The sequence below is a fragment of the Penicillium manginii genome (genome assembly GCF_028828005.1).
Source record: "Penicillium manginii strain IBT 31320 chromosome Unknown utg000006l:1.0-4164085.0:1.0-4166146.0, whole genome shotgun sequence".
NCBI classification, from domain to species: domain Eukaryota; kingdom Fungi; phylum Ascomycota; class Eurotiomycetes; order Eurotiales; family Aspergillaceae; genus Penicillium; species Penicillium manginii.
The window spans coordinates 2,214,247-2,240,933 of NW_026643107.1; the positions used below are offsets into that span (position 1 = coordinate 2,214,247).

Here is a 26,687-nt window from a genome sequence, read left to right on the forward strand (position 1 = left end):
TCTCATATCTTGAAAAATATAAATACTCAAATGATCCCCCGCTCGAAACATCAGTGTACAACTTATTGATCAGAAAGAATTTGAAAGACAACTACTAGTAAAGATGGACCTGGCCCATCTAAATTGCGCTGTGCATACCCCAGATCTCTCTGCTCCGCCTTCTCACTCCATCTCAAGATGGTCCGACACGGGAATTCTAGGCCACCCAGTGTCAATCATCACTCCAGAGACAGAAGATGATATTCGGGCTGTGTTGGAATATGCCAGTAAGAACGGGCTTCAGGTATTTCCTGCTGGTGGTGGACATGGCTCGTTTGTCCCCATCACTTCAAAGACATTATACCTTGACCTGAAGAAATTCAACAAGGTTCATGTCGATAAACAGGCTGCAACAGTCACCCTTGGAGGCGGTGCGATCACGAAACAACTGATCCAGGAGTGCACCGACCATGGATTTTATACAACCTGGGTTAACAGCCAGGCAGTTGGGGTTGTTGGGAGTATCCTCGGTGGAGGAAATGTAAGTCTTCTCACAATCAAAAGCACCGGGCGATAAGAACAATTAATTCTCATGCTTCAACTAGTCAACAATGGCCGGTTTACACGGAATGATGATTGACAACGTTCTTTCAGCACGATTAATCACCGCCGGAGGAAATATATTGCAACTCAGCCCTTCCTCAAAGGGTGACGACCTCGCCCTATTCCAAGCCCTCTGCGGCGCAGGAAATGGACTTGGCGTCATAACCTCATTAACAATGAAGATATACCCAATTTCCGATCTCCGATTGTCTCAAGATGGAGTCTTTATCCGCAAACTCATCTTCCCGGCCCCAATGATCGACCTCGCTGCTACAGTCTTCAGTAAACTCCAGCCTCCGCCTCCATCTCTGGCTGCTGTAATGATATGCGCCAGAGCTCCCCCAACTGCACCAAAGCCAGGGGCACCAATGATCATTCTCACTGCGACATACTACGGCCCTGCCGAGGAAGCCGAGCAAGCTGCGTCGGTACTATTTGACGAGGAAGTTGTTTCAAAAGCCATCAACGCACAGACAGAATTCAAGCCGGTAGCTCAACTCAATGATGCCTCTGCACCTTTCGATACGCACGGTGACTTCAAAGATATCCAATCAACCTGGATGAAAACAACTAATCCAGAGGCCATCAAAAGTGCCTTTGAGAAATGGCTCGAGTACACTACCAAACACGAGGACGCGAAACGAACCGCCCTTGTCTTGAGCGGCTTCAATACTAGGAGACAAATGGAGATCGGCGCAAGCCCTGAAGGACATGGTAGATATTTTGATCATCGTGACAAAGGCTTGTTGGCTATAATCATCAGTTGGTTTGGGAATGAAGATACGGCATCGGCTGCGGCGGCCTTTGCTGAGGATATAAAGACGATCTATAGGGAGCATGACTCGTCGGGTACGGCCAGGACTACCCTCAACAATATTGGACCTACAACTCCGCTGAGCGAGCTGCATACCGAGGAACGAATCCGAGAACTGAAGAGAATTGGTGGTATTTGGGATCCATTAGGGTTATTTTGGAAACCGTGGAATAGGGACTCAGAGTGAATTTACAGCCTTCGAGATATCTTTTATAATGTAACGTTGAGATCTACTACTAGGAGCTCTCATCATATTACCATCAGTGCTGCCCGCTACTACCTCAATGGAACCCCTGGTGCAGTTCAACATCAGGGCTCTCATCGTTCAAAAAAGCCACTAATGATGAGTATAAAGAGAGTTACAGTAGATAGTATACTGCCAGTACTACCAGAATTCAAGTTATCCCCGTAGAGGAAAGAGGAATTATATCAACGTTTGTAAACAGTGAACTCAAGAACCAAGAATCCAATATATGCAGCCAGAAGTATCAGCCCAGCAATCCGACTCGGACCAACAAAACAAACCACCGTGAAACACAGCGCAGACGCCCAGACCACCACCAGATCAAAAAGAACGAAGCTATCTTCCCCCTCAACAGGAATCCCTGCAACACCAACAACTCCAACACAAAGCGTGAGAAGAAAGATATTACTCCCCGCCGTCGTTGCAACGAGAATCCCGCCCTGTCCACGAAGACCGCCCAGGACAGAAAGCAGCTTCTCTGGCAAGGTCGTAGCAAAAGCAATCACCGTCAAGCCGAAGACAGTACCCGAAAGGTGAAGGGAGTCCGCAATGGAACCAGCACTGTGGGCTAGAATATATCCCGATAGAGAGAGCGCAAGAAGGCCAACGAGAAGTTGGATGATATGTTGATAGAGCGGTCGTGGCGGTTTTCTGTTCTCGCCCTCCTGTTGGGTATTCACATTTCTCAACAGCGGCGAAGTCTCTGCAGCTGGCGCCCTAGTATCTTGATTTTCTTCATCGTCACTGTCACTGCCGCTATCACTATCCGATAATTCAGGGGCCTCCGCGATGCCATTATAGATGGCGTAAGCGATGGAGACAAGGTATATTGTGAACGCGGCAATGAACATCCAGCCAGTGGCTTGATTCAGCTGGTTGAAAAACGCCAATGTCACGAATAAAGTAGTGACAGAAAGCAAGAGCGCGGAATACATATTGGCGCTACTATCAAATGCCATGCCGCTAGGATGACAAAGAAGGCCCAGTGAGAATGCGCCGAGGATATTGGAGATAGCCGATCCCATGATGTTTCCAAGGGCCAGGGGCCCGCGGTGTTGCAGAACTGCTGCGACAACTACAGCTAGCTGGTGTCACTTTGTTAAAATGGAAACCATAGGTTTATGTAGAGTCTAGAAGGGATTACCTCTTCGTACTCGGCTCCTGCTGTTAGGAGAGCAATAAGGGTTGGCGAGATGCCGAGCTGCTTTCCAACGATCACCGTGTGGTCAAGGAATTTGTCTGCTCCATAGTCAAGCACAAAGACCCCAGCAATCAAAGTTGCTATGTTGAAACAGAGGCTATCAAAATCCATGGGGATGAAGGGTGTCTGCAGGTACTGGTATTAATTCAGTCCCAACGGAGGGTAGCTTCTGGTTGCCTGACGGGAAACCTTACTAATTTGACCTTGAACCTTGGAAACGTTGAATTTAATTCAAGTTCAAGTTGTTAATACTAAGATAGATACCAGTCGCTCTTCAAGCTACGTTATAGCTTCAGTGAGAACCAATATTTACCCACCTCAGTATATACAATGATGAAGAGAAGATTCTAGATTTCGCTACTCACAAAAAAAAGGCAAGAGAAGTAGAATACACTTTCCAAGTTTACTTGCTAGTACCCAGGACTTCGAGCAAGACAACGCCTAGAATAAAAATACACGAAGATTTCTCCAAGAAAGACGAAATAAATCGACCAGGGCTCTTCCCATTTGCCGGCCACTAGATCTTCAATCCCCAGCTCCTCCCCAGACCAACGGCCGTATTTCCCCAGAACGAAACACATTGTCCCACGCCCTCAACCTTCTCCTTCAAAACGAGTCTATCCTCGAACCTGCGGTTCACAAATGCGGCTGTCTCAGTCAGATCAGGCGTCGGGTCCCGAGTCATGACAATTTCCGCACTGGCGTAGATGGCAGACAGTGCCATGCGCTTAGTATACCACGACCCATCAACAGACGAGTCACCAGCCAGGGAAAGGATATCGTTCGAGAGAGCGTGTAGTTCAGTAAGGGAAATGGGGATATTCGAGAGGAGGGACATTTGAGCCAGAGCCTGTAATTGAAGTCGTTAGAATTTCATCTCCATCATCTCGAAGGACTCTGCACAAAGGAAAGCGCGGACCCTCAAAAAGAAAAGAGTAGAAAGGAAGGGAAAATCATACGTCCTGCCATTGATCCTTAACCCCAACATTCATTCGCAAGCGCTCCAATACCAGAATCTTCGACTTCTCCTCAACCGACAAAGCCGCCACATCGCGCCCACTCTCCGCCGCAACCCGGGTAAAAAGCGCACCTTCTTCAACCTTTGCGCGGAGAATTCCGCGCCGTGAAGCGAGCCAGAAGAGGATGAGGTCGAATTCCGCGCGTGGGAGCAATTGTACCGAGACGTCGAGGAATCCTGCGTCGCGGGCGCCGAGGGTGAGGGCTTCGAGGCTGAAGCCGTGGGTTGGGATGTGGTCGAGGGCGGCGGTTAGGATTGCGGTTTGGCTGTTTGTGTATTCGTGGTCTGGGAGGCGGGGGTGGAGGGTTGAGTGGTAGGGTCGGAAGTGAGGTTGTTGTTGGCGGAGTGGTTGAATGCGCGGGATGAGGCGGGATGTTGAGGTTGTGAGGGGGGGTTGTTTGGTGCAGGCGGAGGGATTGGAGGGATGAAACTGCCCTGCGGGTGATGGTGGGGAGGCGTAAGGTGGCCATGGTGGCCATGGTGGCTGTATTGTGTTATGTTATGGAGTGGTGGTGTCAATGGGAGGAAGTTAAAATTAAAAGGTGGAGTGAAGGCGGAGCGGAGGTTAAGCTACGGATTTACGGGAGGGAGGGCGGTCCACTTGAATCGGGATCTGCACGTGCCGCTATCTAGGCTTGAGTACAGAAGCAGAGACATCCATTCTTTAAAGCAGATCGGGATATTTTTGACGTGCAACGTGCAACAAAGATGGGAATAAGGGAATCATAGGAGAGGAAAGAGAAATAGGAAATGAAACAAGAATCAGAAGTGGGCGCCAGGATCACAGATTACATGATCTGGTCCTGAGTGATGCCTGTTGGCTCCATCATCTGGTCCTGGGGAGCCTGGTGGTCCATTCCACCCATCACATCCCCGGAATCTCCCTGAGCCTCAGGGCCCGGTCGGGCATTGCGCTTGGCGAAGGTGATACCCAGGGGACGCTGACCATAAAGGTAGCCAGTGAAAGTGTCTGCAGCATCATTAGTCAATTGGCTCCTGTACAATGATAAAAGCACCGCATCCTTACCAATTGCCTTCTCGGCCATCTCGTCGCTTTGGAATCGGACAACACCAGTTCCATTGGAGCGACCATCGGGAAGATACTGAATCTCAGCATGCTCCACCTGGGCAATGGTCTTGAAGAGCTCGGTCAAGTCACCGTTCTCAGTGACCCATGGAAGCTGTTGCGGGTTAGTGCGTTCCCATCGTCAGTAGAAAGGACTGAACTTACGTTGCTGACGTAGATATCCGAGTTCTTGTCACCGCCACCACTGACTCCATCGGTGAACTCGTTGCCGGGAGTGGCAGGGCCAGCCTGGAAGTTGTTGCCGCCGCCGCCGCCATAGGCAGGAGGGCCATTGAAGCCACCACGGAACCCACCGCCAAAGCCGCCGCGGCCAGCGAAGCCACCACGACCACCGAAGGCAGGGGGACCGCCAAAGCCACCGCGAGGACCGCCGAACCCACCGCGTCCAGGGAACCCACCACGACCGCCGCCGCCAAAGCCTCCACGGGGGACACCGGCGAAACGATCGGGGCGAACCTCGAGCACACGGTTGTGCCAATCCCGGCCATTGAACATGGCAATGGCATTCTGCGCATCGCCCTCATTGTCGAAGTGCACAACACCAGATCCCTTGAAGCGTCCATGGTCATAGTGCAGGTCGACGTGGAGATCGCGACCTGGAGTGACACCCTGTGCGACTAAAGAAAGAGGTATAAAGTCAATTTACCAAGCGCTCATTGATCGAGGGAAAGGAAATAGCGACTCGGCGTGAGTCGAATCGGTTTGTTTTTGGACTTACTAGCATCGCGGAAGAGATCCTTAACTTCTTGCCAGGCAGTCTCGAAGGGAAGCTACAGGAATCCGTTAATAAGCCCTGTGTCGATTTTAGTAGATAGGGGATAGGGGAGTAACAAACGTTCGCCACATAGACGGAATGGCGGGGAGGAGGGGGTCCGCCGAAACCACCGCCGCCGAAACCACCTCGGCCACCACCACCACCTCCACCGAAGTCGTTACGGGGCGGACCACCGACGAATCGAGGCTCGGCCTCACGGTCCTTCGGAAAACGTTAGCCAAAGATTCTCCTGCACAATGTATAGCCCATAACGTACCTCGCGAACGTAGACGAGACGACCCATCAGGTTCTGGTTGCTGAGAGTGTTGACAGCATTTTGTGCTTGCTCCCTCGTGGCGTATTCCACAATCCTATGGCGTATTAGCTGTGAATTCTCGTTGGTGGTAGAATTGAATAGTAACATACCCGCATCCCTACATAATTCGGACAGCCAGGCCCAGCCCGTCAACCCAACAGTCCACGCAAGGTAACCAAACGAGAAAGCAAAAAAAAAAAAACCACGAAAAGAATCAGGGAGTAGAAAGGAACCAGCCGCTCTACGTATTGGCGCCCACCTTCGACATTCCATTTGGAAGCAGTAACACATCGGCAAAGAGAACTTCTCCAGCTATTGCGCGAAAAAAGCCAACGGTCAGCCATGCACATCCTTTCTTCAACCATGTATTCGATCCTTGCTCACCCTGTCTCATAAAGTCTTTGAGATGATGCCATTTCACATCATAGGAAAGATTGCCCACATAGACACGGCGGTCTTGCTGGGAGGAGTCGCGAACGGATTGCATCATATTGTCTTTGTTGTGGGAGCGATTTTCGAAAGGTTTCGGCGCGTAACCACTGCGTCCACCGTAAGGCGAGCCAGACTGTCCAGCAGCACCAGAAGCACTCAAAGGCGATCGCGAACGGCGGTCGTTGCGGCGATAGTCGTCACGATCACCTCGGTCACCACGGTCACCACGATCAACACGGCTGCGAGAGCGGCTGCGCGGGGAGTACGAGCGACGGCTTCGTCTGGGACTGCGGGAAGAACGGCGACGGGGAGAACGAGACCTCTCACGCTGCATCATACGGTCAGAGTCGGGGTAATCGGACATTGTGGGTTTGATGCGCGAGATAACGCGACTTTGGAATTAAGAAAAAGAAATCGGAGAAATGGAGGGAGGGGGGAGGGGGGAATGATCGATGGAAGATTGGAGGTGAGGTGGGAACGGGGTTGTCTCAGCAAGAAACGGCGGGTCGGGGAGATCGGAGAGATCCAGGTCAGGTGATCTGCACCAGCTGAGACAAACAAAGCTCGAGGACCCCCGGGGAAACAGGGGGGGGCGCAGCTTGCTGGGAAATTGGCGCACACACACACAGATGGCTATGTGTTTTTTATTGCAAAATTTCCCCAAAAAATTGAGTTGCGAGATTTCCCATGATTTTGGGAGGGACAAACATATACTCCCAAGCAAGCTGGGCAAAGCTGGTTTGCAGCGGCACCTGTTGGAGGTGGCTCCTCCCCGCACTGACCATCTTGCGATAGTCGAGACCAGGCGCCGCGCCGCGTCCGAAGTCGCATCGATCGCATGTTCCCATTTGCTCGAGAGGAATGGAAGATTGAACCAAACAGGAAATAGGGGACATTGAAAGGAGGATGGTAGATGCAAGGAAAGGAAAGAAAGTAGGAGAAAACATACCTGATATGGTCGATATACGTCGGCTAGACGTGAGGGTAAAGTTGGGTTAGCTAAAGAAAGGATAGAATGTAGGAATATAAGAAAGGGGGGATGGTGGAGAGGAAGAAGAGGGAGCGGGAAGCGGGGGGAAGGAATGAGAAAAGGACTCAGGAGATTCAAATGGGAGGGGGGGAAGGGGGAAGATGATTGGATGGAGGACTGGAATGCTGAGAGAGGAGAGGGAGAAGAGGAGAGCAAGGCTTGGTCACGTATAACAAGAGTATGTAATACGGGAGAGCATGGGAAGAGAAAGAGGGGAAACCTTGGGAAACGGGACGGTGACTTGGGAAGGGGGTTAGGAAAGGGAATGAAATCAGGAAACCTACCCATGGTGTATGTAAGATGGTCAAGCTGAAGATGCGTGGCGGTAGTGGGAGGAGGAGAAGTTGGAGGAAAGAGGAGAAGAGAGGAACAGGAACGGGTTGAAGGTGTAAGGGTTTGGCTTTCACCCTTTCGGTTTGATACTCATGAGGTTGATCTGTCGGAATCGCTCCCCCACCGCCCTCTTCTGCGGGGCTGTACTAGACGTAGAGGATGAAGTAGGTATGTACCTGATTTAGATTGAAGTACTTTGTATGTAGATGTAGATGTAGATGTAGACAGTTGAGTAGATCGATCTTTGCGTAGGAACTATAGGAAACTTGATGGAATTGACGGACTATGAGAAACTATATCAGAACCAAACGGCCAAAGGACCACCTATCATGTACATATAGCCCCAAGTTCATCGATCAAACCCTCCATTTCCCTTTCATACCTAGGTCATAGAGACCCTTTGTCGCTTTGTCTGCTCGAAATTACCATACTCGCCCACTTCGTAATCAAAGGATTCTGTGGTGTCACAGCCTTCTGCACGCCTGACTGGCTGCTCGTATTCAATTTCTGCTTGCACCAAAATGCCACGGCCAAGCTGGGCTTGCATAGGTACTTCGTTCAACTCCCCGATAAGCTCCGCTTAGGACACTCTAGGATAAGTGGTTGTGATACCCTACCGGTCTAGATGGTGCCATGGTGGATCTAGACCGACACCACAACGGGATCCGCATGCCCCACGGCTCCCGAAATGATCTGATCCCACCATGTGGCATGTGGATAATCAATACCTTACCTCCTCAACGTTCGCTGAAGTATGTGCTTATCTTTAACCTTGAGGTTATCCTATATGAAAATAAATGCTGGCTGGACCGAACTCGTATTCATTGCTCACTCCATGGAGTACATAGAAATCTTCGCTTGAAACCAAAAACTGAACAGCAAAAATCCCAAAAAAAATAACAGAAATTGGTGGGAAGTTAAGAAACGAGGGCGCGGATGCTCAACACCCGGGGAATCAAAATTCAAGTCAAGGACCCAGTTGCGCCTCGAACCCAGGACAAAAAGACCCAAACGCCTCAAAGTGATCTAGGTCGTATTGTAGAGGAGGGTGGGAGAGTGGTAAGCTGTACAGCGGATGTGGTCATAGTCAAAGTGGGGGGGAGGATAATGTTGGAAGCAAGAAGCAACCTTTGGAAAGACCAAGAAAAAAGAAAACAGTGATAGTGAGAACTTGAAAGAAATAAGAAAAAAATGCGGCAGGGGGGAATGACAGAAAATATAGGTGACATAGTTAACAAAGATCATGCGGCCACATTGGTTGGTGGGTAGCGACCAGGAATCTTCATGTCAATCGCCACCACACTATCCTGCTTCGGACGCGACAAGTAAGGCCCAGTCTTCGCGGTGCCCCCGGCGCCGTTCATGACACTCCTGTCAGCATACCCATCTTCGAAACCGCTGAAGGGGGCCGAGTCAACGGCCACAATCCCGGCGGTCTTCGATTCTTGCGTATCATCGACTGAAGTCGCGAGGGTATTATTTGTGTAGTCGGTGACATTGGTGTTTGTAGGCGCCGTGGAGACACTCTCGCGACGAGCCACCTGTGCCGGAGCCGAGTGGTCACGGCGGTCTGGCGCTCCAACCACGCCAGACATGGCGACAATGGAGTTATGGTCTCCATCCGACCGAATCTCTCGATCATCTGCATGGGCCGCCTCCGACAGCTGACTCTTCTTCTGTTGGCCAACAACAGTAGTAGGTCCAATCCAATCGCCGTAGTAACTGTCATGACGGCTCATGCGGGACCGAGATGCGGGGCTTTCGTTTGTCCCCCGCTGGGATCCATTACTAGCATCGTAGCCCGTGTAGTATCGCGAAGGACCCGCGGTAGTACCGTCCGGAATGGCCCCTGCTGCGGCGATCATCTCACGCCCAGCCGAACTATCACCGCTCGATGGGGAAAGAGGCGCCTGGAGATGCCGATCAATTTGAACATCACTCGGGAATGCCCCACCGGGCTGGCGGGTGGCGGACATGGGCCGCTCCTGACCGTTGGCCAGAACCACCGACTCCGCTGAATACGGAGTGCGGTCGGCTTCATCATCCTCCATCACCTCGCTGTTGGTAGACATTCCGCTGATGCTACGCACGTGTCGTTGACGGATAGAGGCCTTTCGAACAAAGGCATCGCGTGCTTCGCCAGTCTTGTTGATCAAGCTCTCGATATCTTCGAACCAGGACATCATAGTCTCGTGGGATTCAGCACGGAATACCCATGAGTGACCACGATGCATGGCACCAGTTTGACGACCCTTGAGCATAAACTTGTGAGAGCTGGAGTCTTCCTGGGAGTGTGATCCCAGCTTCTGCTCGGGCAGATACAGTGACATGACTGGAGTCTGCCAGGCGACACGGTCCGCGGACTTGAATTCGTGAAGATGAGTCGGCGATAGAACATACCTTGATGAAAGTTAGCCATGAATCGCCGCAATCTTTGTAGTGATGGGGGATCTTACCAGCCCGGGGTATAGCTCTTGAGATATTTGCTCTTGCGCTCCAGCATGCCAGCTCGAACCTCGGCAGCAGCCGGGTGATCCTTACCAGAGTAAGTGATACTCTCCACGTTTCGCAGCGGAATTCGCGGGTCGACCAGCTCATCGGTGTTGGCGACAAATGCGTTCCACTCGTGATCCTGGGGCATTGAAATCGGGCCGGCCCGCAGTTTATCCACCGTGTCATACGCCTCATCAGCCTCGCGCTTGAGGATGCTGGCGTACGCGTTGTAGGCCTTTTGGATCTCGCTAACAACAATCGATTCGAGTTCACGCCCGGAACTTTCTAGATTCAGAAATGCCTATAGATATGATTAGTTCGGCTAGCGATATATTTGGACGAATCAAGACCACGAACCCGATGAAGGTAATTTTCCTCTTCAATCTGTTTCTCTACTTGCTTTTCGACATTCAGGCGCATCAAGAATGGGTCACCTTTGCCGGAGGTAGCAGAGGGATCGGTGTCTACTAGTCCCAGGGATTCATGCAAATGACGCACGGCCTTGCGCGTACCATCAATCTCCTTCTCGACCGTGTTCTTAAAATCCCCTGAAAGGCTCTTGATCTCCTTGGTCTTTTTCTGGAGGTCGCTTCGGAGGCCCGTCAGTTGACTGATCACTTCGATTTCCACCTCGACGGCCTTGTTGGCCTCAGTATATCCCTGGCGATGGAAGTTTTGTAGAACCTCGGTAGCATCGGCGAGACCACCCGACTGTAGGAATGACGGGGGGAGCGACTGGTTGTTCATCACATGAGAGGCAGATAGGAATAACTTGGAGCGAGTTTCGTAGGATTTCTGCACTTCCTTGAAGAAGACGATCAGGTCCTTGAGGATCTTCCGCCAAGCTGCGCGATCCTAATAGTTAGCGCCGATCGCAAGCGTGGGTGGGCACTGCCATGGGTCATACCTTGAAAGCGGTTCGCAAGCACCTCCGTCGGGTTTCCTGTGGTCGGTATGGGAACCAAGAACGCGCTGTTAACATCTTCTGAGCCATCGGCATTATATTTCTCGCGGTCGCCCAAACTGAGACTTTTGACACTCCCCGCACGCAATGATCGCCGACTTCCGTTGCGCCGCAAACTCCCCTTCTTGCTCAAGGAAGCCTTTTTGCGCAGAGTTCCCGAACGGGATGGGGTCGGCGATCGAGCGTGGGACATTTGCGACGCCGAGCGCTGAAGGGTGGAGGCGGGGCCGTCGAGCACGACCGAGCTGCGGTGACTGGCGGCGTCGAACTCCTCCCTGAAACGGGGGTTATGCGTTATCGTCTGGTCGAGAGGGCCGTAGTGAAAGGCCGAACCGGTACCGGCATAGGAACTGGGTCGGGAGGAGGAACGAAGGGTGCCGTAGCCGCGACTCAAAAGGCCGGGGTCACTGGGTTGCGGGATCGAGTATGCATCCTGCACGGGCGTCTGTGGCCGCGCGGCCATCGCCATGGTGATAAAAGCGGAAGCGGAGAGAGGTAGAGAGGTTCAGGAACGTGGTTATGTGGAGGTGATAGGAGAGAATGAGAAGAGGAAGGTTTTCCAAGTTCACCAAAAAGAAAAAGAAGGGAAAAAGAAAGGAAGAAAGGAAAGCAAAGGCGTCAGGATAAGGAGTAGTACTAGAACGGCCTAGGATGGGATGGCGCGGTTTTTGGTTACCAGGCGAACGGAGGGTCTGGCCGGGTTTGCGGGGGGTTAAATTCGTCGAACAGGGTTGAAGAAAGCAAGATCATCAATTCGCAATGCTCCACACTGTAGACTATCGATAGATCGAGGGGGAGGACAAGATGAAGAGAAATCTTAATCCTATCCTACAGGAAATTGAGCTCCTTTGGACTTCAAGGTGGCGGGGTGCAGATATGTAATACCTTAAGGTAATAATAATGAAAATGATGGATGACGTCTACGAGGGGAAAAGGGGGGGGCAAAAGACTTCGATCGGGGGTAAAGAGAAAGAGAGTGATGACGCCTAAAGCCCGTTGTACACCACTTCACGGGAGTGCCGGCTCGAAAGAGGGGGAATATGAAGTTAAATCTTTGAGATCCTGGATGTGGTTGACGTACTGCACTCTCTCGGAATTGAGCGCCGGCGAGATATTGTGGTAGACGTGGTAGTCGTGGATGACTTCTCATATGATCCCTTTTTGGGCATCTCCTTTTTTCCTCTCCTATTTCAAACCTCCCCCCCCCTTTTTGTATACCCGACTATCTGGCTGCCTGCTCCAAGGCGTGGCTGACGACAGTGGCTCCGCCCCCCCCCTCTAAACTTACTTAACATAATTAGATCCGTAAACGAGTTCGGCCCTGGCACTAGCACTTGGGAAATGAGTTTGATCCACGCGATCTGTGGCTCAGCACAGAACAAATCACCCCTGATCGCTGATGGATTGATGACGTCGGGATCCGATCGATATCGAAGCTCATGCAAATCTATACGGAAGATTGACCTGCCCCTCTCCCATCCCCCTTACAGGGCACAGAACGTGGATACCCGTCCCCGAGGCTTCCGAAGAAGCATGGAAACCTTGGAAGAACATCTGACGATGCTCCAATGCTGTGGGGGTTTGCCCGCTTTGAGCCATCCTAGAGGCCCGTGGGATTTGGAATTGTTCTCCGATAAAGCTCGGCCAGGGTCATGGCTCCTCATCGTGAACCAGTTCCATGGTGACCACTTCTGGATTTCGAGGCAGAATGTGATATCGGGGGAAGGGAGATCTTCATTCGGGAATCCGTGGTCTTGTTGAGTTGCATTTCAGCGATGGTCCTTGGCAATGACATGATCGATGACTGAGGTATCCCAGCTAGTATGCACTGTGGCGGCAAAGACGTACCACAGTGCCAACTTCACCATAGGGCTGAATCATCGTGGGACTCGCAGCACGAGTTGCACTGATGAGTGGCCAGTAGAACGAAGGGTCTTGCTAGAACGATGGAAGTGGTGGTAAGAGTGATGTTGGATATAGCCGGCCCGTCATTGGCCGTCGGGAAAGAACCCCTCCGCACTCCACCGACAGGTGCCAACTGCACTCTAGATCAACTTGAAGGAGCACTAGGCTCTCCAATTGATCGTTGCGCTTCCAATTAAGTTGATTTCCCGCTGCATAATTATATTCCCCTCATCTTTGCGCTACGCATGATTGACGAGTGGTCTGTAATCGATCATTTTACGCCGGGACATACTGGCGCACCGGTCTCCCAATCTACGTCACAATAATTGGATATCAATTCAAACAGAAGAAACTCGATCGGATTGGACGTGTCCGGCATGCTGGAGAACATGATGTAGAAGGGGATAATTTACACAACGCAATTCGGAAAGACAGTGGCAAGATCACGGCATCAAGGGAAAGGGGGAATATTTTATGATGCAGGAACTGGGGATGTGGGAACCTCAATACCATATGCCTCCTTGATCCGCTCCCGGCGGCGCTCCTCGTAGTTGGGGCCGTAAATGCCTGGAAAAATCATGGGGTTAGCCGATCCGTTCAATCTGGAGTAGTGTCTGAGAACCCATGGGGAAATTGACGCACCACGTCCCTCACCCAGCTCCGCGAAAGTCTGCTCAGCGGGAGTCTGGTAAGCCTTGCGCAGCTTCTGGCGGCGCTCAAATTCATCCTCATCCTTATTCTTCGAGTATCCGTAAAATCCTTCGGTGTAGTCGAAGGCGGCCATCAGAGTGGCAGTGGCAGCACCGTAGCCGAGAACAGCGGGGAAAGTGCGGGCTGAGGAGGACCGAGATTAGTATAATCATTCGCGTTGGAAAACAATTAAAGATTTCTCCAATCATGGAAGAATGCTCACCTCGCAGGCCCAGCAGAGCACCGGCAGAGAAGCCAGCCACCGCGGTGTTCCAAGGGTCATCCTTCTCGCGCAAGTTGGCCGATGCAGCCCTCACGAAGGCGTATGTGCCACCCATTCCACCTAGAGACATTGGAGAGTCAGTGCTGAGGTCGAAAATGGCGATTGATTATTCGATATATCTCGTACCGAGCATGGTAATGGTGCCTCCAAATCGAGTAAAGACGGCGAGAGGGCTCATGTTCTGCTTATGCATAGTGACCTGGGCAGCGGCTCCAATAAAGCCGATACCACCGGTGATGGTCAGAGCCTTGATTGCGGTCGAGATCGCATCCTTTGGGTGATAGCTGTCATCCTCAGCGTGGTGCGCCATGGTGTCTGTTGGGGTGGGAGGGATGGGCTGCGGGAGAGACGGAATCGTAAAATGGTGCTCGAAGTTCCCAAGTTCAGTGGCAGGTTTGCGGTGCTGACCGCCTACTCCACCGCCATTGAAGCTTGGGGCGTTCACAACACTCAGCAACATCAAAGAAACCAGAAACACATTCGATTAATATATTTCTGACAATTTGTCTTCTGGATTTTGTACCAAAGGGACTCAAGTTATCTCAGTCCCACTTCACACGGTCCCCAGGCCACCATTGCAGCTTCCGCCGAGCATCTTCAACAGCTTGGCGCCCACTGATGCCCAGTGCGGTGGGCTCCCCGCTGTCTCTCCACCAACGAGTTTCCATCCCATCACCGGTGCGCGCCGTGGATGTGCAGCTTTTTTAAAGATTCTTATGGGGAATCTGACTCACTGGGTCCACGGTCTTGCATAAATCTGAGCCAAAGAGGTTTGCATCGGCACACGCCGGGATCATACAACTGCCTCCATCATGACATACCCACAGAGGGCAGGTAAGTAGGAAGCACAATCTGACACCTACTACAATGATGGATAAATGTTACGAATGCTAACATGTAGTTTCTACCCCCCCATATAGGCAAACTGGCCCCCCCGGCTCGCTGAGGACATCCAGTTATACGATCCAGAGCACCCTCCCGACACCGGTCTCAACTTACTTTCAGAGACACCCCCCCGTCTATTCCGATAAAACAGACAAACGCTACGCATTCATCTCGCCTGACGCATGCAAACATGACTATGTGTCCAAATCGAACCAAACTTTCCTGGCGTGGACGGACCAGCAACACAGACCTGGGACGTCCTCGAAGGTTTCCGCCATGTGCTCCAAATGCCGTTACCATCTGCAGCTGGTAGTCAACCACAACAACGCTGGAAGCTCATTCACACGATCCCAGAAAGGAGATCACATCCATCACTTGGTCTATAAATCCGGGAGACAGAGAGGTAGCACGTCGGTTGAGGAGGTGACCAGCACCGGGCAAGTGGCCGAGACATACCACTTTCAATGCTCCCACCTCTCGTGCTCAGCTATGGTGTCACTCCGAATACTATCACCACTATTAAACCCGAAATTTGTTCAAATGCTGACAAATGTCGATGTGATTCGCCAACGAGCTGACGAGGCGATCGCAGCGAACCCGGACCGCCTCGAGGGAATGACTGGTCCTCTGCCAATAACCGTGTTAGATAATCTTCGCATCTATCTCAATAACTCCCTACATAACAAAGAGCTTAACAAGGACATATCTGCTATTAACAAGCGGTTCATCCTCGCCTATGGCCTTAAGGGTGCTCCCTGCAGGGAAGTGTTGGAGTTTTTGGGCTTCACCTACCTCGTATGATTATTATCTCGTGGTCCCAAAAGATGCCCATCTGCTAAAACCGTATCTAGGAAAATGGCGCATGGCAGCCTCCGAAGCCGGAGCAAGAACCGATGAAGCCTTACCAAAACGACCTCTCCATCTTCCTTGACGACGCTATACTTGAACTGCAAGCCCTGATACATAATCGACCTAACTCGGAGAAACGAGCTGTGCAAATCCAACTCCCCCCGTCATCCTCAAACGATATCCTCCATGCTTTAGAGGCAGCAGACTGTTTGTACTCTCTTTTATGAGTCGAGAAGCCTACGGCTGACTGATCAACCAGACCCGAAATCTCTCCAAGCAAGCACTTTCGACATGCCACCTGCCCCGTTCGTCGTCCCCACACAATCATAAGTGTGAGCATAACTGACAAGCTTTTTCTCCAAAGGTTTTACGAGGATCTTGGGGCCGTCGAAGATATGGATGCTTCGTTGATCGTGGAAGCCTACAACCGTCAAATCTCTGTAGATCCGGCCCGATCATCACTGTATTTGGAATCGCTCAAGGCTATTGGCACTTTACGGCGTGGCCAGGACTGGGAGATCATCGACCATGCAGCGCAGGTGGCCTATGCGGAAGGCAAATACACAAACGACGACGTAATCGAAGCATATAAATATTTTGGGCTCTGGCATGATGATCCAAACATCACGGAAGACACCATCATAGGGAAGTTTTACGCCTTTCTGAGCTCGACTGCTCATGAAACCGAAGCACGACAGCAGCTGTGGCGGATCGGGAATAGCAGAGGCAGCGAACGCATCAAAGCTGCTTCAGAGGATCGTAAGTCTTTTAGTCCCGGGGGGTCCTGATCGTTATTGGATATCAAAAGATTGCTGATCATAATGAGCAGGCGTTTCCACTGTCGAGCAAGCCCAAGTCTTCCTTGGAGTTGATGATAAAACCCCTGATGATTTTATTATCACAATGTATACGGCAAAGGTATGAACCTCAAACAGGACTATATTGCGAGGATACTAAGAGTGGATCGTTTTCTGTAGATCGGTGACAGCCCGTCATGTAAGGATACGGCCGACCGGGCTGTCAAGCTTATTGCGGAATCTCGCAAATCAATCGGGTTGAACCATTTTCTTAATACAGGCGAAACCGTTTCAGGTGAAATGGACATTGGAGATGCGTACCGCTTACTCCAAATCCCAGACAGAACTGCAGATGAAGAGGCGGTCATGGCGGCCTATACAATCTGCATCGATGACAGTCCCGACCAAGCCGAACTTTACAACCGTGCATTGAGTGTAATCGCTAAAGAGATGGATAGCCAATTGCTCAAAGGCATGGCTGGTATCTCCTCTGATGTCAATCAGAACCTGGCAGAATGGCCCGTTGGCTTGCAGAATATCGGCAACACCTGCTACCTCAACAGCCTCCTTCAGTTTTATTTCTCTGTTCGCCCCTTCCGAGACATGGTCCTTGACATCGAAAAATACCAAATGGATTTGAACGACGTCGCAGGATTGGCAAAGAAGAAGGTTGGCTCGCGTAAGGTGACCGGAAAAGAAGTCCAACGATCGCTCACATGTATGTTTCTCACGGCGATGTCTAGCAGTCTCGACATGAAGCTAATTTAAGTTACAGTCCTCGGGGAGCTTCGAACATTATTCCAGAATATGACCACCTCGTCACAGTCTTGCGTGGCTCCTACTCGCGAACTTGCTAGGCTGACTCTGATCAGCCCTGGCAACGAGGAAGCAATTCGTCGAAGGTCAACAATATCCAAACCCCAAACACTGGGGGAAATTGCCGGGGCACCTATTCTGGGGCCACTTGGGCCTCCTCAGCCCATCGTCGAGATGAAGAACGAGCAGCTCGTGAGCTTAGGTTCTGACCAGCAGGGGCCTACAACAGGTGGGAGTGATGCGGACAGTGAAGCAACGTTGGTATCCGAGAACAACGACCCTGCACCACCTTCGCATTCTGCTGTCGAAGAAAATGAGCAAACCCAATCCGAAAAGGTACTTTCTGAAGCCGAGGGTTATGTGAAGATTGAGGCCGGTGACCCTGCTTCGTCCACGCCCGAACATCCCAGCCGACCACCACCCGTTCCCCCAAGGCCTGTCGTCGAAGTCGATCGTCAGAGACAGTTGCTCGAAGAGGTAGAAATCGGTGCGCAGCAGGATGTTACGGAAGTGATCAACAATGTTCTCTTCCAAAGTCAGTGCGCTATCAAACCGCGAAGCGTGGCCAGTGACGGTGAGCAGGTGGACCAAATCAAAGAGTGCGTTCTCTCCGACCCTCGTATTCCCCAGGCCTGGATACTAATAAAATGTTAGCTTGTTCTACGGTGAAAGTCGATCCTACATTTCTACTCAAGCTGGTACCCGATCTAAAGAGGAAAGATGGTGCGATATCAAGGTCGATGTGGCGCATGGTTCGCGAGATATCTACTCCGCCCTCGACGGCGCTTTTGATGCTCAAAACATCAGCGTTGAGAACTCCGTGGCTGAACAATTTGGCTCGATCACCCGACTTCCTCCCATTCTGCAAATTCAAGTCCAGCGCGTCCAGTTCGACCCGGTCAAGAAGAGCTCTTTCAAATCGACAAATCATCTCGGGCTTATAGAGACTATCTACATGGATCGATACATGGATACCCAGAAGCCAGAGATTGTAAACAAACGCCGCCAAGGCTGGGAACTCAAGAAAGCTCTCAAAAGGTGTGAGGAACGCAAGCTAGAGCTCATGAGGAAACAGGTATTGCCCCCCGAAACACTTTTATATAGCGGTCATCGATGAGCTAACCAATAATTAGGAAAACGATGGCCAAGATCTGGCGCAGCTGCTTCGGGGCACTAGAGATGTACTTCGAGAGCTGCCGTGGGAGGAAGAAGGAAATTTTGACACCAACGAGTCACTTAGCAATGAGATTGACCAGCTCGCTCAAGCCGCAGAGGCCGAGCTTCAAGGTAAGCATAGACGTCGAAACCTCCTGGTGCCTACCACTTGCTAATCGTCCATCAGTCCTCAACACCGAGATTGAGACCATACAGACACAGATCTCGAATCAATTTGCCGAATATAAGAACCTTCCTTACCGGTTATACGCAGTTTTTGTGCACCGTGGGTCTGTTTCTTTCGGTCACTACTGGATCTATATCTACGATTTCAACCGTGACATTTGGCGCAAGTATAACGACGAGTATGTGACCGAGGTCCAGAACCTGGATGAGATATTCAAGAATAACGATCCCGCCAACCCGCCCACCCCGTACTTCCTTGTCTATATCAACGACAGAATGAGAGATCGTTTAGTCGATCCGGTTTGCCGTGACCTCGCTGAGCCGATGCCCGATGTGCAGAGTAGCGACGCCAACCTCGCAGGCGCTGTTCAACCCACAAAGGCCTCTCCCCAAGAAGACGTGCCTATGGACCAGTCGACCGATTAGGAATCTTTGACGTGGGTCGTCCATGACTACTATGATCATCGTGGCCGTTATCGACGCAATGTGGATGGATATTGGTAGATATGACACCATCCGAGTACATTTTGGAGCGCTCAATTCACTTTCAATGTTTATCAAGGCATGCGAAGGATAACATGTTCGCATAACTACCAACTCTCTATTTCTTATATGACCGTACGATGTCCAATCCTTCATGTCAAGCATTAACGTCAAGAATACATGTATGCCTGTGTACATAATGAAAGATACCATGAACGAAGAACTTTCAGATTATTCCAGTTTCTCGGATTATGTAAACACACCTGAGGCAGACCAAAAAGCTGGCAGCTGTAGTCTTGATCAGTTTCCTTGGTATCACCAATGAGTTATCTCTACGCAGGTGGTGTCCAGGTGGGCGAATCATAGTTGATATTCACGATCAAGTAAATATTGAAAGAATTCGGTTTGAAACACATGGGCACCAAGGAAAGAGGAGAGATATTTCGAAGAATGGATTAGCAAATTTATTCAATTAGAGCAATCTCTGAGTAGACGTTAAAATAAAAGCTAAGAGCTAAGAGCAATATTGATAGCAAGTCTGAGAAAGAAAAGAACTTCAAAGACATGGCGGAGTCCACAAGGTAAGAGATAGCAAAATTAGACTCCGTGGACGGGGGCGTATCGGGATGTTTCCATCACGGCCTTCCTGCCTCAGCTCTGTTGCTCGTTGGTAGAGTTCTTTGCCCTTTTATCTCTGCCAGATCCACAGGTCCTTTTTCTCGGAGGCTGAGGCGAGCCTTCATTAGACCGCTTGTTTGGGCTGGTTTTCACTGCCAGATCAGTATTCGGGGCAGTATTCGGAGTCATCTCTTCTGGTGCACTGTTCTCCACCAGTTCGACATCTTGAGTCTGAGAAAGAGGAGTATTTCCACTATCTGCGGTATTTGCGGCTCGTTCATCACTTGAAAGAGGGATAGACGAGCCATTGTCCATACCAGTGTCTCGGGCCTCTTCAGCTGCACCGAGATCTGCATCAAGATTTGCATCATCTCCATTTTGTTCGTTGGTTGGGAAATGAGCTCTCGATTGGAGATTTGAGTTCGTCGCTTCATCGCTATTTTCCTCTTCGCAGCTCTGATCAGCGGAAGTTTCATTGGTATCTGCGGACTCTCTGTCTTTAGTGGACAGCTCAGAAGACACTTCGGTTGTGGAGAATGTGGGCTCTTTCATTTCCCTGTCCTTGTCTCTGGCCTCCTTCTCCTTGAATTCCAGGAACATTTTCTGAACAAGGGCAGTCAGCTCTAGGGGCTCTTCACCCCCTTCGCCTTTTAGGGCTGTATCTTCCGATTTGATCATTGGGCTTGGGTTTTGGCTGGTCGGGATGTAGACTGAGGGGCTGCCGTCATCAAATGCCTTGAGATTCCCCCCGTAGGCGAGAATGATTCTCCAGAGTGGGCAATGCTTATCTAGAACTGCATCAGAAAGGTACATCTTTCCCATGTTGTCCTTTTCCAGCGCAGTCCAGATATAAGCTGGCTTGAGGCATCCTTTATGAGCACCAGCAGCGTAGAAGACCTCGTCGTGGGTTCTCGTCAAATCGGTCAACCCGTCGACCATAATTCTCCTGATGCCGGCTGGGGTCAGTGTCGTGGTGCGATTCAGTTTGGAAGGAAGAAGCTTCGCAGGTTTTGCTTGCCCAAATTTGTTGCATTCGCCAGTAGAGGGGATGCTTTTGAATGATGGCAGCATTCGATTACCACCGCGCAACATTCCCCAATCCTGACTAGCAACCTTTGGGAGGGCATCGGCATATCGAGGCTCGTGCATTTTCTTCTGGTTGACATTGACAGCGATTCTCAATTTCTCCAAGGCCCCATCGTCAATCAGTGTCTTCAACTGCCTCTTCACCACGTCCGGGTCTGATCTTTCCTTGAGAAGTTCTTCTGGAAGGGACTGCTTAGTAGCATCGGTGGCATAAGGGTATGCCCTATCCCTAACAAATGCCTGGTACACAGGCTCAGGTATCTGAAAATTTTCAGAGAGCTTGTAGCAGTATTGGTCGACTTCAAAAATCTCTCGGTCAGAAAACGTGGTTTGGCCAGCTTGAAAATTTTTGATAGTCTTTTCTACCCATCCGTCTACTCGGGGAGCCAAAGGATTATCTGATTGGGCCATTTTTAAGAGTGTACTATTGAAATGATTTTTTAGAGATACGAGGATACAGTGGGGATGTCAAGAGGGGATGGTGATTGAGAGGGGGTAATGATGGACAAATACTTCTTGGGTTGTTCAAGTTGTTGAACAAAAGTTAGATACTAGGTGTGAATGGTGAAGAGAGGATGAAGAAGAGAAGAGAAACTTCCAAGGTTCGAGGGGAATGACTTCAGGTTATATAGGGATCTCCAGGGCTCCGTTCACAATTTGTAGTAGTTCTAGCACACTCCAGCCCTGGAGCACATTGAATCAAACTAGGTGAGTAACAAATAAGATTGAGGAAATTTCCCCTAAAAGCTTCACATACGACAAATTGAAGTGGAACTTCGAGCTACTCAGAGCCATCCAGGGCTGGAGTGAAGCTCTTTGATTGTTCCACGTGGATATTCTCTTTTTTGCGGTGTATGTTCTTCACGCATGTCTATGGGATAACTTGATATTACCAGATCTGGTACCATGGGTCCCGACAGTATACTGCGGATCACATGACTGCACATCCCCCAGATCGGAAAGAGCTACCCGCCACCCGCCTCTCGGATGTCCGTCGGTTGTTACTTCGGCTGTTTTCGGCGTATCCTTTTTATACAAGGTGAAATTGCTAATAATGTTCGCAATTATTGTTTGGAATTTATATACGAAGAGTAGATTATTTATATTAATGATTTATTGCCCATATCTCTTGAACCTTCCTTCTATATGAAGCGCTGTGGACTGCGGGCGGCCGGTGTGGGGGGGATGCGGGGAGCGTCGGGAGTGACTGTATCCGGGATTGTTCCGCCGGTCGAGTGCCGCCGCGGATGTATAAGACTGGCTCACTGCCGCCTCTCTCGATTCCTGCTGCTCCTTGTCTTTTCTGCTCCCGCGGCATTTCCTCCCTTTCCTTACCTTTGCACAATCATGCCTTCACAAGTGGCCACATGCCTCCGCTTCGCGCGGCAGTTTTCCGCGGATCCTGCTAAGGTAACATTGACGAGCTCTCCGCATATCTGATTCTGCTTAATACTGACACGGCATTGCTCTATAGCACCAGCGCTTCCTGGCACGAAACTTCTCTAGCAGTATTCAGCGTGCTGCTATCAACAAGGTGTTCTCGTCCGCCGAAGATGCTACCAAGGACATCAAGTCAAACTCCACTGTTCTCGCCGGTGGATTCGGTCTATGCGGTGTCCCCGATACCCTCATCAATGCGGTTCGGGCCAACTCCTCAATCTCCGGCCTGACTGTCGTCAGCAATAACGCGGGCGTGGACGGTTCTGGACTGGGCCTTCTTCTCCAGTCCAAGCAGATCAAGAAAATGATTGCTAGCTACGTCGGCGAGAACAAGACCTTTGAGCGCATGTACCTAACTGGCGAGATCGAATTGGAGCTGACCCCTCAAGGTACATTGGCTGAGCGTTGCCGTTCTGGCGGTGCTGGTGTACCTGCATTCTACACTCCTGCGGCGTTTGGTACCGTTGTGCAAACGGGCGACTTGCCCCTGCGACACAACAGCGACGGAACTGTCGCTCTTTATAGCCAGCCTCGCGATACCAAGGTCTTCGATGGAAAGAGCTATGTCATGGAAGAGGCTATCAAGGGAGACTACGCCTTCGTGAAGGCTTGGAAGGCCGACAAGCTTGGCAACTGCCAGTTTCGCTATGCGGGCGCCAACTTCAACGGCGCAATGGGTCGCAACGCTAAGATGACCATTGTTGAGGCTGAACACATCGTGGAGCCTGGTGAGATTGAGCCTGCTGCTATCCATCTTCCTGGTATCTACGTCAAACGTGTGATCCAGAGCACCACCGAGAAGAAGATTGAGAAGTACACTTTCGCCCCAGAAGAGGGCGCCGATACCTCTGCGTTGGGTAAGGGCGACACCGCCAACAAGCGTGAGCGTATTGTTCGTCGTGCTGCCAAGGAGTTCAAGAACGGGATGTATGCCAACCTGGGCATCGGTATGCCCATGCTGGCCCCAAACTTCGTCGACCCTTCTGTTGAGGTCACTCTCCAGTCCGAGAACGGTATTCTCGGCCTCGGCCCCTACCCCAAGAAGGGTGAGGAGGACCCGGATCTGATCAACGCCGGCAAAGAGACTGTCACTCTGAACCCAGGTGCTTCCTGCTTCGGTAGTGATGAGTCCTTCGGCATGATCCGTTCCGGCCGTATCGATTTGACCATCCTGGGTGCCATGCAGGTCAGCGCCAAGGGTGATCTTGCCAACTGTATGTGATCTTGTACCCTGATTCGTGGCTTTCATTTAAACTAACTATATTCTGTAGGGATGCTTCCCGGAAAGATCAAGGGCTTCGGCGGTGCTATGGACCTTGTGTCTAACCCCTCTGCTACCAAGGTCGTTGTCACCATGGAACACACCGATAAGAAGGGCAACCCCAAGATTGTCAAGCAGTGCGAGTTCCCTCTGACCGGCCCCGCCTGCGTCAGCCGTATCATTACCGATCTTTGTGTCTTCGACGTTGACTTTACCAACGGCCTCACCTTGATCGAGATTGCCGATGGCGTGACCGTTGAGGAGGTCAGGGCCAAGACTGAGGCACCTTTCCAGGTTGCCGACGACCTTAAGCCTATGCTATAAAAAGTGTGGGGTAAATTGTGAATTCGCTGGAGCGTGCATTGAGAATACCGGATATTGTACATAGGAAATAGTTCTCATTTGCGGAGTTTATGAATACGGCAAATCAAATTTAAGATTCCCAATTGTTTACAAAGCATCTTCATTAAGATTCCCAGGCTTCTGAGAGCCACCAATGCATAGTATTCGTACACTCAAATGGTAATACAGCGAATTCAAGCGCAAAAATAAATAATAGTAGTAGTACATGCCATGCAATCACATATAACCCCGCAGTGTCCCAGCAAAAATCGACACCCTAGAATAACCAAAGCGAATCCCATTTATACAACGAGGGAAGAGAAATAGGGTAGTTTTTTGTTTGTATATGGCGAAGAAAAAAGTCGAATCATGACAATCGGAGGATACCACCCAATCTCTTCTTTAATCGGCCGAACCAGTCGCGACTTGGTGCTTCCTCGAATTCACGAATCAGATTGTCATAGTGGTCTGGGTCGCTCGCCGGGTACCGGACTTTTTGCGACAGAGGGTAGCGACGCGCAAAGCGATCACTTAAAAGGGAGGTCAGCGCATTTACTGACGCCTCTGACAGCTCACCAGTAGCCTTGGGTACGGGAGTTTCTTGTGACTTGGGCGATCCCTCTGTGCGTTTCTGGGCTAGGTGTGATTGGAGGTATGTTTGAACGGAGACAGAGGCTGGACGGACGGCATCGGAGGGCCAATGCTTGAGGAGATGGGAGATGCGGGTTTGGAGGGAGCGAGGAGTGACAGACTGTTCAGAGATTAGGATTGTGGAAGAGTTCTTCAAGGCAAAGGAGATCATACCGGCTTCGCCATGTTGGGTGGTGGTAAGTACTTTAGTGCTGAGTCTGAGTGGTGGTGACGGGGGATGGTTGTGGTTGGTAATGAAAGATGAAGGAATGGCACCTGCCTGAGGCTGCCACTTGACTCCGACTCCGACACTCTCCCTGTTGCCTCCTCTTCTTCCAACTTCCCTCCCCCCATCTACATGATATCCTTTTTCTCTCTTTTGTCCTTCTATTTACCCTCCTAATTTGCGTTTTCTTTTGTTTATACTGTTTCCCTCTCCGTCGCCCCCGCTCAGCTCGCAATGAGCTCGCAGCGCTATCAACGGGTTCGTATTCCTTCCCCTCCGCTGATCCGCTTGCCCCAGCCGGGCGCCTCGCTCGGAACTTGACTCTGGTCGGTCTAACATCCTTTAGGTGAACCCCCGTGATGAAGAAGATGACTCCGAGTCCTATCAGTTGAATCCTCACCGATCCGATCGCAACCCGACTTCTCCGCCTCCATCATTCCGCTCCCATTCTCCTTCCCGATCGTCTTCCCCGTCATCGAGACGTTTACTGCAGGGCGATCCGCAACGAAATGACGACGACCAAACTTTAGCTGATGCCTTTGGAAGTGAGGATGAATCCGACAGCGATGACGAACCTGATGACCGACAACGTTTGATGCGTGCCAACCCGGACCTTCAATCACCCGTGGATAATGGCCAGGCTGCTGCGATAGCGGCGTCGTCATCAGGGCCCGGGACCGATAGTCAGGATAATATTCGAGCCTCAGCGCTTGCCCGCCGACCTACAATACTACCAAACTTTACGCCGTCGTCCGGAGCGAGTCGCTCTGTCGCTCTGTCGAATGATGGTGTCTTTGCCAACCTTGCGGCCAAGCCGGAACGGGGCGAGAAGAACGAGGATTTGCCTCCCGTAAGTTGAAATTTATACATATTGGAGCGCTTCCTTTTACTAATGCATCATCCAACTATTCAGTCTTACGAAGAAGCAGCCGCCGATGCCACACCTCCATACTGGGAGACTACGATCGTGGCACCTGGCCTCTCGTCCGATGAAGTCTATGTGGATGGTCTACCCGTCGGATCCATCTTCTCATTCGTATGGAATGCGATGATTTCGATGTCTTTCCAGCTTGTCGGTTTCCTCTTGACTTATCTCCTCCACACCACCCACGCCGCAAAGAATGGCAGCCGAGCTGGTCTCGGTCTTACTCTTGTTCAATACGGATTTTATATGAAGGGAGGCAGCGATTCCACCGGATCAGATGGAGGAGGCGGCGAGCAATACGTTCCACCGCAAGACCCTAATAGCCATAATTTCGATCCCAACTCAGCTGGTGACACGTCTGGAGGTGGTGGCGGTGGTGCGATATCCGCCATTTCCACCAGCGAATGGATTTCGTATGTCCTCATGATTGTCGGGTGGTTCATTTTGATTCGCGCAGTTAGCGATTTCTTGCGAGCACGGCGCCATGAGCAGCTGGTTTTGCAGAGTCCTGATCGTGGTCTGGGTGTGCCCGTCATTGCTGAGGGCGAACGGTCCGAGACCGTTGTCTAATGTCATTTGAGTTCTTGGGAAATGAACGGCGTTTTTGAAAGGTTCTGGAGTATTCTTTCTTTCTTTTTTCCTTGCTATTATATCGACACCCCCCATCTTGCAGAGACTCTCTCCTTTTTGTCTTTTCTGCCTTGGCCTTTCATTCTGCATTTTCTTTTTCCTTGTTCCACGGTTTTGTAACTATTCTGGAGATACCATGTGTTGAATACGTCACACAGCCTCTTATATTTTTTACACTTTTTTTTCCCATATTTTCTTTCGTGTAACCTTTT

General features: G+C 50.8%; 12 protein-coding genes across 12 annotated transcripts; 4 read left to right on the plus strand and 8 right to left on the minus strand.

Moving 5' to 3' along the window:
* Positions 1–103: 103 nt before the first annotated feature.
* Positions 104–1,583, plus strand: N7533_009193 (FAD-binding oxidoreductase; the record flags this gene model as incomplete). Its single annotated transcript, XM_057105843.1, has 2 exons — positions 104–520; positions 585–1,583. 2 exons carry the CDS (start codon positions 104–106, stop codon positions 1,581–1,583), a joined length of 1,416 nt encoding a protein of 471 aa, XP_056957292.1.
* Positions 1,584–1,825: 242 nt separating this feature from the next.
* On the minus strand, positions 1,826–2,952 carry N7533_009194 (sodium:calcium antiporter; the record flags this gene model as incomplete). Its single annotated transcript, XM_057105844.1, has 2 exons — positions 1,826–2,725; positions 2,785–2,952. The coding sequence occupies 2 exons, from the start codon at positions 2,950–2,952 to the stop codon at positions 1,826–1,828; spliced, it is 1,068 nt and encodes a 355-aa protein (XP_056957293.1).
* A 406-nt stretch (positions 2,953–3,358) lies between these two features.
* On the minus strand, positions 3,359–4,520 carry N7533_009195 (uncharacterized protein; the record flags this gene model as incomplete). The annotated part of the gene is made up of 3 exons (XM_057105845.1): positions 3,359–3,691; positions 3,801–4,343; positions 4,503–4,520. The coding sequence occupies 3 exons, from the start codon at positions 4,518–4,520 to the stop codon at positions 3,359–3,361; spliced, it is 894 nt and encodes a 297-aa protein (XP_056957294.1).
* Positions 4,521–4,647: 127 nt separating this feature from the next.
* Positions 4,648–6,812, minus strand: N7533_009196 (uncharacterized protein; the record flags this gene model as incomplete). Its single annotated transcript, XM_057105846.1, has 7 exons — positions 4,648–5,022; positions 5,091–5,563; positions 5,721–5,922; positions 5,978–6,071; positions 6,127–6,134; positions 6,276–6,328; positions 6,401–6,812. The coding sequence occupies 7 exons, from the start codon at positions 6,810–6,812 to the stop codon at positions 4,648–4,650; spliced, it is 1,617 nt and encodes a 538-aa protein (XP_056957295.1).
* A 280-nt stretch (positions 6,813–7,092) lies between these two features.
* N7533_009197 (uncharacterized protein) lies at positions 7,093–7,766 on the minus strand (the record flags this gene model as incomplete). Its single annotated transcript, XM_057105847.1, has 3 exons — positions 7,093–7,299; positions 7,398–7,420; positions 7,763–7,766. 3 exons carry the CDS (start codon positions 7,764–7,766, stop codon positions 7,093–7,095), a joined length of 234 nt encoding a protein of 77 aa, XP_056957296.1.
* A 1,286-nt stretch (positions 7,767–9,052) lies between these two features.
* Positions 9,053–11,737, minus strand: N7533_009198 (SLM1 family PH domain-containing protein; the record flags this gene model as incomplete). Its single annotated transcript, XM_057105848.1, has 4 exons — positions 9,053–10,211; positions 10,268–10,605; positions 10,662–11,149; positions 11,212–11,737. The coding sequence occupies 4 exons, from the start codon at positions 11,735–11,737 to the stop codon at positions 9,053–9,055; spliced, it is 2,511 nt and encodes an 836-aa protein (XP_056957297.1).
* Positions 11,738–13,645: 1,908 nt separating this feature from the next.
* Positions 13,646–14,606, minus strand: N7533_009199 (Tim17/Tim22/Tim23/Pmp24 family protein; the record flags this gene model as incomplete). Its single annotated transcript, XM_057105849.1, has 4 exons — positions 13,646–13,740; positions 13,816–14,007; positions 14,087–14,206; positions 14,273–14,606. The coding sequence occupies 4 exons, from the start codon at positions 14,604–14,606 to the stop codon at positions 13,646–13,648; spliced, it is 741 nt and encodes a 246-aa protein (XP_056957298.1).
* Positions 14,607–14,958: 352 nt separating this feature from the next.
* N7533_009200 (ubiquitin-specific protease UBP2) lies at positions 14,959–19,260 on the plus strand (the record flags this gene model as incomplete). Its single annotated transcript, XM_057105850.1, has 10 exons — positions 14,959–14,980; positions 15,048–15,826; positions 15,883–16,091; positions 16,140–16,639; positions 16,710–16,798; positions 16,858–17,395; positions 17,453–18,092; positions 18,148–18,568; positions 18,627–18,780; positions 18,836–19,260. The coding sequence occupies 10 exons, from the start codon at positions 14,959–14,961 to the stop codon at positions 19,258–19,260; spliced, it is 3,777 nt and encodes a 1,258-aa protein (XP_056957299.1).
* Positions 19,261–19,968: 708 nt separating this feature from the next.
* N7533_009201 (uncharacterized protein) lies at positions 19,969–21,432 on the minus strand (the record flags this gene model as incomplete). Its single annotated transcript, XM_057105851.1, has 1 exon — positions 19,969–21,432. The coding sequence occupies one exon, from the start codon at positions 21,430–21,432 to the stop codon at positions 19,969–19,971; it is 1,464 nt and encodes a 487-aa protein (XP_056957300.1).
* Positions 21,433–22,368: 936 nt separating this feature from the next.
* N7533_009202 (3-oxoacid CoA-transferase) lies at positions 22,369–24,046 on the plus strand (the record flags this gene model as incomplete). The annotated part of the gene is made up of 3 exons (XM_057105852.1): positions 22,369–22,431; positions 22,496–23,675; positions 23,733–24,046. 3 exons carry the CDS (start codon positions 22,369–22,371, stop codon positions 24,044–24,046), a joined length of 1,557 nt encoding a protein of 518 aa, XP_056957301.1.
* A 385-nt stretch (positions 24,047–24,431) lies between these two features.
* N7533_009203 (ubiquinol-cytochrome c reductase complex assembly factor 2) lies at positions 24,432–24,880 on the minus strand (the record flags this gene model as incomplete). The annotated part of the gene is made up of 2 exons (XM_057105853.1): positions 24,432–24,815; positions 24,869–24,880. 2 exons carry the CDS (start codon positions 24,878–24,880, stop codon positions 24,432–24,434), a joined length of 396 nt encoding a protein of 131 aa, XP_056957302.1.
* Positions 24,881–25,154: 274 nt separating this feature from the next.
* Positions 25,155–26,415, plus strand: N7533_009204 (metal homeostatis BSD2 family protein; the record flags this gene model as incomplete). The annotated part of the gene is made up of 3 exons (XM_057105854.1): positions 25,155–25,178; positions 25,267–25,770; positions 25,834–26,415. The coding sequence occupies 3 exons, from the start codon at positions 25,155–25,157 to the stop codon at positions 26,413–26,415; spliced, it is 1,110 nt and encodes a 369-aa protein (XP_056957303.1).
* Between the last annotated feature and the right edge of the window lie 272 nt (positions 26,416–26,687).